This window comes from Oncorhynchus mykiss, chromosome 2 (assembly GCF_057628025.1).
Source record: "Oncorhynchus mykiss isolate SJ-2025 chromosome 2, ASM5762802v1, whole genome shotgun sequence".
NCBI classification, from domain to species: Eukaryota; Metazoa; Chordata; class Actinopteri; order Salmoniformes; family Salmonidae; genus Oncorhynchus; species Oncorhynchus mykiss.
In genome coordinates, this window is record NC_143023.1 from 12,271,429 (window position 1) to 12,282,500 (window position 11,072).

An 11,072-nucleotide genomic window follows, 5' to 3' on the forward strand; every position below is an offset into this window, starting at 1 on the left:
CTCCCTTCAGACAGGGTTAATATCCCTCTGCTCTCTCCTCATCATCAGTAAAGCCCTTCCTTCAGACAGGGTTAATATCCCTCTGCTCTCTCCTCATCATCAGTAAAGCCCTTCCTTCAGACAGGGTTAATATCTCTCTGCTCTCTCCTCATCATCAGTAAAGCCCTTCCTTCAGACAGGGTTAATATCTCTCTGCTCTCTCCTCATCATCAGTAAAGCCCTTCCTTCAGACAGGGTTAATATCCCTCTGCTCTCTCCTCATCATTAGTAAAGCCCTTCCTTCAGACAGGGTTAATATCTCTCTGCTCTCTCCTCATCGTCAGTAAAGCCCTTCCTTCAGACAGGGTTAATATCCCTCTGCTCTCTCCTCATCATCAGTAAAGCCCTTCCTTCAGACAGGGTTAATATCCCTCTGCTCTCTCCTCATCATCAGTAAAGCCCTTCCTTCAGGCAGGGTGTAATATCCCTCTGCTCTCTCCTCATCATCAGTAAAGCCCTTCCTTCAGACAGGGTTAATAAAGAAGGCCAGTGTGTGTCTGTGAAAGACGGCTGGCAGCAGGCCTGCTGCTTTAAAGTGGAGCCAGTATGTGTGTTTCAAATCACATCCATGATTCATGTTCAGGGTAGGAGGCTAAGGGAGGGCTGCTGTTGGGTTCACATGCTACAGTTCAACACTCTGGTCTCTTATCTGCTGACTGAGTCCCCTCAGATGTTCAGGTTCAGTTATATGCGTTAGTAGTACTGATGTCAGTGGTGAGCGTGACACAGAAACAGGTTTGGTGGGTTGCAGAACCCGCAATATGAAAAGGACAAATGAAGAGCAGACTAAGGAACATCATTCATGCCTCCACAGCAAATGGCACAGTCGGTCAAGGCAAAATGCATTCTGTCAAATACCTCGTCACTTGCACAAGATTAACGGCCATCTGCAATTGTGTGTGTGTGTAGGTTAGGTCTGTGGCGGTCATTCAATTTTGTCATCTGGTGATTGTCATGCAAATAACTGTTGGTCTCATGGTAACTTACCGTTAATTAACATAAACATGTTTAGCTGAATAAAATAGAAAGGATATTTTCTCCAAACCTTTCCAAGGGTGTGTGCTCATGCTGCTGTTCTGTGTTGAGCGGTCAACAAAGAAACTGGTCCTGCTATGTGCTTCATTTAGAGTTATTTATGAGACTTTAGCTGTGATATAAAACATCTAAACATAGAGCCTAATGTTGGTACATTTTAAAGACTACATGATGCGACTAAGGATTTGAAAAAAGTTGCATGAAAGGCATGAACTCTGTTCTGTTTCTTGCACAGGCTGCACACACTTCATCAGTCTCTCATTCACAATTTTACAAGCTCTTGATAATATTCTCACCCATCAGACTATTCTCAATTTAATCAGGTCTTTACATACAGCCTACTAATATTCTTTTTGATTTGGAATGGCACACAAAAAACCTAAATGAAATCCGTAGCCTGCACTGGAACAGTGGAATGGAGGTTAGGTGTGGCGCGTCCATAAGGCTCGGGGAAGCTTTCTCTAAAGTAAATAAAATGGCCAAAACTACATAGCCTAATTAGCCTTACCTCGTCTATACAGAAATAAATCAAATCATTCAAAATAGGCTACTGTCACACTGCTTTGCTTTATCTTGGCCAAGTCGTAGTTGTAAATGAGAACTTGTTCTCAACTGGCCTACCTGATAAAGGTATAAAAAAAAATCATGATTTGGCCAAAGAGGATCATTAGCTAAAAAATAAAAAGATGGATTGTTCTAAATCGCATTACCTACAGTTGGAAGGAAAGGCAGCGTGTGCAATTTGGGCAGATTATTGTTGAGTTGCGACTGTCTGAAAAGTAGAGAGGCCAAGCCAGACATATCGCAACATTCAAAATACAATCGCGGGAAAACAGATTGGAAAACAAATTGTTGTTGCTGTAAAGAGAAGACGAGGAAAATACTCATTTGTCCTTTAGTTATCACATCCTCAACTTAACTGAGCGAACAACAGTAGAGCCTATTCTATTGGCACCAGCAGAGACAGAGCAATATGTCTGGTGAGTGCACATTGTGCAGATTGACTATTTATCATTGTCGGGTCAGTGCTACTTTAAAGTTAGTTATCGGACAACAGTTTCCTGCTCCACTTTAGATGGACGTCATATTCTATTTGTCTCCCCTGATAGTAGGATCATTATATGGACAACGACGTTTTAATGGATTGTTCCTCAGTGTCAGCAGAATAGGCTACTCTGTAATTTGTCATTAAAAACTATTCTGCTAATGTCTCCAGTCATATAAAGTGTAATAAAACTGCATAAAATGCGTTTATAAAAGACCACATTTTTCCCATACAAAGAATAAACCTATCTGATAGAGCCTAGGTCTACTCTACACTATATGCACTCAGCCATGCATTTAACCTGTCTTTTTGGCAAACAGTGATGGAGTTATATTATATTATTAGCCCATGACTGTCCACTCATCACATTATGAATAATAGGCCTCTTACATAAGTCTGCAAATGCAATGATGCTTTATTATAAAGGTGCACTTTTATGGTGAAAATGTGCTACTCACACCACGCCTATGTATACCAGGTAGACTACATCGGTTGGAAAGAGGATTAATGTGCTACTCACACCACTCCTATGTATACCAGGTAGACTACATCGGTTGGAAAGAGGATTAATGTGCTACTCACACCACTCCTATGTATACCAGGTAGACTACATCGGTTGGAAAGAGGATTAATGTGCTACTCACACCACTCCTATGTATACCAGGTAGACTACACCGGTTGGAAAGAGGATTAATGTACTACTCACACCACTCCTATGTATACCAGGTAGACTACACCGGTTGGAAAGAGGATTAATGTGCTACTCACACCACTCCTATGTATACCAGGTAGACTACACCGGTTGGAAAGAGGATTAATGTACTACTCACACCACGCCTATGTATACCAGGTAGACTACACCGGTTGGAAAGAGGATTAATGTGCTACTCACACCACTCCTATGTATACCAGGTAGACTACACCGGTTGGAAAGAGGATTAATGTGCTACTCACACCACGCCTATGTATACCAGGTAGACTACATCGGTTGGAAAGAGGATTAATGTGCTACTCACACCACTCCTATGTATACCAGGTAGACTACACCGGTTGGAAAGAGGATTAATGTGCTACTCACACCACTCCTATGTATACCAGGTAGACTACACCGGTTGGAAAGAGGATTAATGTGCTACTCACACCACTCCTATGTATACCAGGTAGACTACACCGGTTGGAAAGAGGATTAATGTACTACTCACACCATGCCTATGTATACCAGGTAGACTACACCGGTTGGAAAGAGGATTAATGTGCTACTCACACCACTCCTATGTATACCAGGTAGACTACACCGGTTGGAAAGAGGATTAATGTGCTACTCACACCACGCCTATGTATACCAGGTAGACTACACCGGTTGGAAAGAGGATTAATGTGCTACTCACACCACTCCTATGTATACCAGGTAGACTACACCGGTTGGAAAGAGGATTAATGTGCTACTCACACCACGCCTATGTATACCAGGTAGACTACACCGGTTGGAAAGAGGATCAATGTGCTACTCACACCAAGCCTATGTATACCAGGTAGACTACACCGGTTGGAAAGAGGATTAATGTGCTACTCACACCACGCCTATGTATACCAGGTAGACTACACCGGTTGGAAAGAGGATTAATGTGCTACTCACACCAAGCCTATGTATACCAGGTAGACTACACCGGTTGGAAAGAGGATTAATGTGCTACTCACACCAAGCCTATGTATACCAGGTAGACTACACCGGTTGGAAAGAGGATTAATGTGCTACTCACACAACACCTATGTATACCAGGTAGACTACACCGGTTGGAAAGAGGATTAATGTGCTACTCACACCAAGCCTATGTATACCAGGTAGACTACACCGGTTGGAAAGAGGATTAATGTGCTACTCACACAACACCTATGTATACCAGGTAGACTACACCGGTTGGAAAGAGGATTAATGTGCTACTCACACCAAGCCTATGTATACCAGGTAGACTACACCGGTTGGAAAGAGGATTAATGTACTACTCACACCACTCCTATGTATACCAGGTAGACTACACCGGTTGGAAAGAGGATTAATGTGCTACTCACACCACTCCTATGTATACCAGGTAGACTACACCAGTTGGAAAGAGGATGAATGTGCTACTCACACCACTCCTATGTATACCAGGTAGACTACACCGGTTGGAAAGAGGATTAATGTGCTACTCACACCACGCCTATGTATACCAGGTAGACTACACCAGTTGGAAAGAGCATTAATGTGCTACTCACACCACGCCTATGTATACCAGGTAGACTACACCGGTTGGAAAGAGGATTAATGTGCTACTCACACCACCCCTATGTATACCAGGTAGACTACACCAGTTGGAAAGAGCATTAATGTGCTACTCACACCACGCCTATGTATACCAGGTAGACTACACCGGTTGGAAAGAGGATGAATGTGCTACTCACACCACTCCTATGTATACCAGGTAGACTACACCGGTTGGAAAGAGGATTAATGTGCTACTCACACCACTCCTATGTATACCAGGTAGACTACACCGGTTGGAAAGAGGATTAATGTGCTACTCACACCACTCCTGTGTATACCAGGTAGACTACACCGGTTGGAAAGAGGATTAATGTGCTACTCACACCAAGCCTATGTATACCAGGTAGACTACACCGGTTGGAAAGAGGATCAATGTGCTACTCACACCACTCCTATGTATACCAGGTAGACTACACCGGTTGGAAAGAGGATTAATGTGCTACTCACACCACGCCTATGTATACCACGTAGACTACACCGGTTGGAAAGAGGATTAATGTGCTACTCACACCACGCCTATGTATACCAGGTAGACTACACCGGTTGGAAAGAGGATCAATGTGCTACTCACACCACTCCTATGTATACCAGGTAGACTACACCAGTTGGAAAGAGGATTAATGTACTACTCACACCACGCCTATGTATACCAGGTAGACTACACCGGTTGGAAAGAGGATTAATGTGCTACTCACACCACGCCTATGTATACCAGGTAGACTACACCGGTTGGAAAGAGGATCAATGTGCTACTCACACCAAGCCTATGTATACCAGGTAGACTACACCAGTTGGAAAGAGGATTAATGTGCTACTCACACCACGCCTATGTATACCAGGTAGACTACACCGGTTGGAAAGAGGATCAATGTGCTACTCACACCACGCCTATGTATACCAGGTAGACTACACCGGTTGGAAAGAGGATTAATGTACTACTCACACCACTCCTATGTATACCAGGTAGACTACACCGGTTGGAAAGAGGATTAATGTGCTACTCACACCACGCCTATGTATACCAGGTAGACTACACCGGTTGGAAAGAGGATTAATGTACTACTCACACCATGCCTATGTATACCAGGTAGACTACACCGGTTGGAAAGAGGATTAATGTACTACTCACACCAAGCCTATGTATACCAGGTAGACTACACCGGTTGGAAAGAGGATTAATGTGCTACTCACACCAAGCCTATGTATACCAGGTAGACTACACCGGTTGGAAAGAGGATTAATGTACTTCATTTTAAGAACTGAGCAATAAACCTAGCAGCAGGAGAAAGCTGGGATCTTCTTTTAAATAGTGGCCAAAACTGTTTTGCCAAAACTGTTTTCACACACAAGATTGCGCAATGACTGAGCTTATAAGAACATGTTTCACTAGGTTCTGTGCTCTGTAGGCTCTGTGCTCTGTAGGCTCTGTAGGCTCTGTAGGCTCTGTAGGCTCTGTAGGCTCTGTAGGCTCTGTACTCTGTACTCTGTACTCTGTACTCTGTACTCTGTAGGCTCTGCAGGCTCTGCAGGCTCTGTAGGCCGTAGTGCTCACCAACCGTGTTGCAGGGCTCCTATAGAATAGGCTATGTGCTCACCAACCGTGTTGCAGGGCTCCTATAGAATAGGCTATGTGCTCACCAACCGTGTTGCAGGGCTCCTATAGACTAGGCTTAGAGTTATTTCTACGTTAGTTGTGATAAAAGCTTTATCAAAACATATGGGATTTGAAAAAGTTGCAAAAAGGCATGTGCTATTTCTTGCCTTAGACGGCACCCACTGGGTATCATTCACAAGTGATAATATTGTCACCCATTAGACTATTCTCAATTGAATCTTGTCTTTACATATTTTAAATAATATAAGTAGGAAATTCATTCAGATTTAGAATGGACCATTATCATGCACCTGTCTAAAGACGGGGGGGAAAATACATGTCATCACATCAATAGTGAATGGAGGATGCTTTTCCCACGGTCCATTTTCATGCGAGCCAGGTAGGCTACTCCTGTTGTAAAGAGAAGCAATGTGCTTAATATCAGGGAAGTTGAGAATTAAATATAGTAAGCCTATAGAAAGCTGATGGGATCCTCTTAAGAGGCCATTAAATCTCAATTTGAATAGCCTATAGAAATGTCGCGCAACACGAGCTCATGATTTTCTATTGCATTTGCATTGATGTCAGAGTGGATAGAGGGACAATAGAACCCTGAGTACCAGGCCATTTGGACCTGATGGAGGGACCGTAGAGCCCTGAGTACCAGGCCATTAGGACCTGGATCGACCGTAGAGCCCTGAGTACCAGGCCATTAGGACCTGGAGGGACCGTAGAGCCCTGAGTACCAGGCCATTAGGACCTGGAGGGACCGTAGAGCCCTGAGTACCAGGCCATTAGGACCTGATGGAGGGACCGTAGAGCCCTGAGTACCAGGCCATTAGGACCTGATGGAGGGACCGTAGAGCCCTGAGTACCAGGCCATTAGGACCTGGATCGACCGTAGAGCCCTGAGTACCAGGCCATTAGGACCTGGAGGGACCGTAGAGCCCTGAGTACCAGGCCATTAGGACCTGGAGGGACCGTAGAGCCCTGAGTACCAGGCCATTAGGACCTGATGGAGGGACCGTAGAGCCCTGAGTACCAGGCCATTAGGACCTGATGGAGGGACCGTAGAGCCCCGAGTACCAGGCCATTAGGACCTGGAGGGACCGTAGAGCCCTGAGTACCAGGCCATTAGGACCTGGAGGGACCGTAGAGCCCTGAGTATCAGGCCATTAGGACCTGGAGGGACCGTATAACCCTGAGTACCAGGCCATTAGGACCTGGAGGGACCATAGAGCCCTGAGTATCAGGCCATTAGGACCTGATGGAGGGACCGTAGAGCCCTGAGTATCAGGCCATTAGGACCTGATGGAGGGACCGTAGAGCCCTGAGTATCAGGCCATTAGGACCTGATGGAGGGACCGTAGAGCCCTGAGTATCAGGCCATTAGGACCTGATGGAGGGACCGTAGAGCCCTGAGTACCAGGCCATTAGGACCTGGAGGGACTGTAGAGCCCTGAGTACCAGGCCATTAGGACCTGATGGAGGGACTGTAGAGCCCTGAGTATCAGGCCATTAGCAAGTTTGGTAGGCTACTAATGACCATCAACAGCATCAGAGCACAGTTTTAGAAAAGCCTAGTTCCTGAGACTCAACGGTCATGTGGAATTCACGACTTGTGACCGTCGGTGTGGTGGTAATACGATCACCATAACAGCCCTAGTATAGGTACATGTTTGTATACCTATACATAAAGAAAGAAACGGCCCTTTTCAGGACCCTGTCTTTCAAAGATAATTCGTAAAAATCCAAATAACTTTACAGGATCTTCATTGTAAAGGGTTTAAACCCTGTTTCCCATGCTTGTTCAATGAACCATAAACAATTAATGAACATGCACCTGTGGAACGGTCGTTAAGACACTAACAGCTTACAGACTGTAGGCAATTAAGGTCACAGTTATGAAAACTTAGGACACTAAAGAGGCCTTTCTATGGACTCTGAAAAACACCAAAAGAAAGATGCCCAGGGTCCCTGCTCATCTGCGTGAAAGTGCCTTAGGCATGCTGCTAGGAGGCATGAGGACTGCAGATGTGGCCAGGGCAATAAATTGCAATGTCCGTACTGTGAGACACCTAAGACAGGACTGGCAAAAAGTGCTCTTCACTGACGAGTCGCGGTTTTGTCTCACCAAGGGTGATGGTTGGATTCTGGTTTTATTGTCAAAGGAATGAGCATTACACCGAGGCCTGTACTCTGGAGCGGGATCGATTTGGAGGTGGAGGGTCCATCATGGTCTGTCACAGCATCATCGGACTGAGCTTGTTGTCATTGCCTGCAATCTCAACGCTGTGCGTTACAGGGAAGCCATCCTCCTCCCTCATGTGGTACCCTTCCTGACATGACCCTCCAGCATGACAATGCCACCAGCCATACTGCTTGTTCTGTGCGTAATTTCCTGCAAGACTGGAATGTCAGTGTTCTGCCATGGCCAGCGAAGAGCCCGGATCTCAATCCCATTGAGCACGTCTGGGACCTGTTGGATCAGAGGGTGAGGGCTAGGGCCATTTCCCCCCAGAAATGTCTGGGAACTTGCAGGTGCCTTGGTGGAAGAGTGGGGTAACGTCTCACAGCAAGAACTGGACCCCCCTTTTGACCCCCCCTTTGTTCAGGGACACATTATTCAATTTATGTTCAGTTTATATCTCAGTTGTTGAATCTTGTTATGCTCTTACAAATATTTCCATATATTAAGTTTGCTGACAATAAAAGCAGTTGACAGTGAGGACATTTCTTTTTTTGCTGAGTTTATGTCTATGTATGTGTGTTGACTTACTCTACTATGGGCTCTCGGTCTGCGATGTCCCCCAGCACCATGCGCTGTATGATCCCGTTGTGCTCATCCTCAGACAGGCTCTTATGAGACACCAGGGGGGTGTTGAACTTGGTGGCTGGGGACGGGTCCACCCCCTGCAGCCAGGCATGGCTCTCTATCTCCTCCAGAGACGCACGGCCCTTTGGGTCCCGCTGCAGCATCCGGCCTACCAGACTAGAGAGAGAAAAAACTACTCATTGTTTTTGTCATCACTGATTGAAATTGCTCTTATAGGTTTGCTCTGGTAATGTAAGATGTTTTATCATGCCAATAAAGCTCATTGAATTGCACTGAGAGAGAGAGAAACAGAGGCAAAAAGAGAGGCAGAAAAGAGAGGGCACCATGTTAGTCACATTGCAAATGACCACAGCATCCCCTGTGTTGGCACAACTACCATATAACCAACAGTTATGGATGAAGACAGTTTACAAAACATTCAGGACACCTTCCTAAAATTGAGATTTACCAACCCCCCCACCCCCCCAAAAAAAGTATTTAGTCAGCCACCAATTGTGCAAGTTCTCCCACTTAAAAAGATGAGAGGCCTGTAATTTTCATCATAGGTACACTTCAACTATGACAGACAAAATGAGAAGAAAAAAATCCAGAAAATCACATTGTAGGATTTTTAATGAATTTATTTGCAAATTATGGTGGAAAATAAGTATTTGGTCAATAACAAAAGTTTATCTCAATACTTTGTTATATACCCTTTGTTGGCAACATTTTCTGTAAGTCTTCACAAGGTTTTCACACACTGTTGCTGGTATTTTGGCCCATTCCTCCATGCAGATCTCCTCTAGAGCAGTGATGTTTTGGGGCTGTTGCTGGGCAACACGGACTTTCAACTCCCTCCAAAGATTTTCTATGGGGTTGAGATCTGGAGACTGGCTAGGCCACTCCAAGACCTTGAAATGCTTCTTACGAAGCCACTCCTTCATTGCCCGGGCGGTGTGTTTGGGATCATTGTCATGCTGAAAGACCCAGCCACGTTTCATCTTCAATGCCCTTGCTGATGGAAGGAGGTTTTCACTAAAAATCTCACAATACATGGCCCAATTCATTCTTTCCTTTACACGGATCAGTCGTCCTGGTCCCTTTGCAGAAAAACAGCCCCAAAGCATGATGTTTCCACCCCCATGCTTCACAGTAGGTATGGTGTTCTTTGGATGCAACTCATCATTCTTTGTCCTCCAAACACAACGAGTTGAGTTTTTACCAAAAAGTTATATTTTGGTTTCATCTGACCATATGACATTCTCCAAATCTTCTTCTGGATCATCCAAATGCTCTCTAGCAAACTTCAGACGGGCCTGGACATGTACTGGCTTAAGCAGGGGGACACGTCTGGCACTGCAGGATTTGAGTCCCTGGCGGCGTAGTGTGTTACTGATGGTAGGGCTTTGTTACTTTGGTCCCAGCTCTCTGCAGGTCATTCACTAGGTCCCCCCGTATGGTTCTGGGATTTTTGCTCACCGTTCTTGTCATCATTTTGACCCCACGGGGTGAGATCTTGCGTGGAGCCCCAGATCAAGGGAGATTATCAGTGGTCTTGTATGTCTTCCATTTCCTAATAATTGCTCCCACAGTTGATTTCTTCAAACCAAGCTGCTTACCTATTGCAAATTCAGTCTTCCCAGCCTGGTGCAGGTTTACAATTTTGTTTCTGGTGTCCTTTGACAGCTCTTTGGTCTTGGCCATAGTGGAGTTTGGAGTGTGACTGTTTGAGGTTGTGGACAGGTGTCTTTTATACTGATAACAAGTTCAAACAGGTGCCATTAATACAGGTAACGAGTAGAGGACAGAAGAACTTAAAGAAGTTACAGGTCTGTGAGAGCCAGAAATCTAGCTTGTTTGTAGGTGACCAAATACTTATTTTCCACGACAATTTGCAAATAAATTAATTAAAAATCCAGGATTTCTTTTTCTCATTTTGCCTGTCATAGTTGAAGTGTACCTATGATGAAAATTACAGGCCTCTCATCTTTTTAAGTGGGAGAACTTGCACAATTGGTGGCTGACTAAATACTTTTTTGCCCCACTGTATAAATGTATGCATGACTGTAGGTCGCTTTTGATGAAAGCGTCTGCCAAATGACATATTGTACAGTGGACAATGACCATGTAATCAACACAACATCCTGTCTCTGCCCCTTCCTTTCTCTTAGATGCTGGAAAACCAAAAGACTGTCAGAACGAGACCTAAAACAGCAGTTTAAGCTACAGCCTACACACA

General features: G+C 44.9%; 1 protein-coding gene across 2 annotated transcripts in view; it reads right to left on the minus strand.

Moving 5' to 3' along the window:
• LOC110513400 (SNF-related serine/threonine-protein kinase) overlaps positions 1-11,072 on the minus strand; it is a 64,001-nt gene that overhangs the window by 10,850 nt on the left and 42,079 nt on the right. For both annotated transcript variants that reach the window (XM_090188982.1, XM_090188981.1), the window contains exon 4: positions 8,798-9,010. In XM_090188982.1, the coding sequence (XP_090045108.1) occupies positions 8,798-9,010 (213 nt within the window). The remainder of the gene's footprint in view (positions 1-8,797; positions 9,011-11,072) is intronic.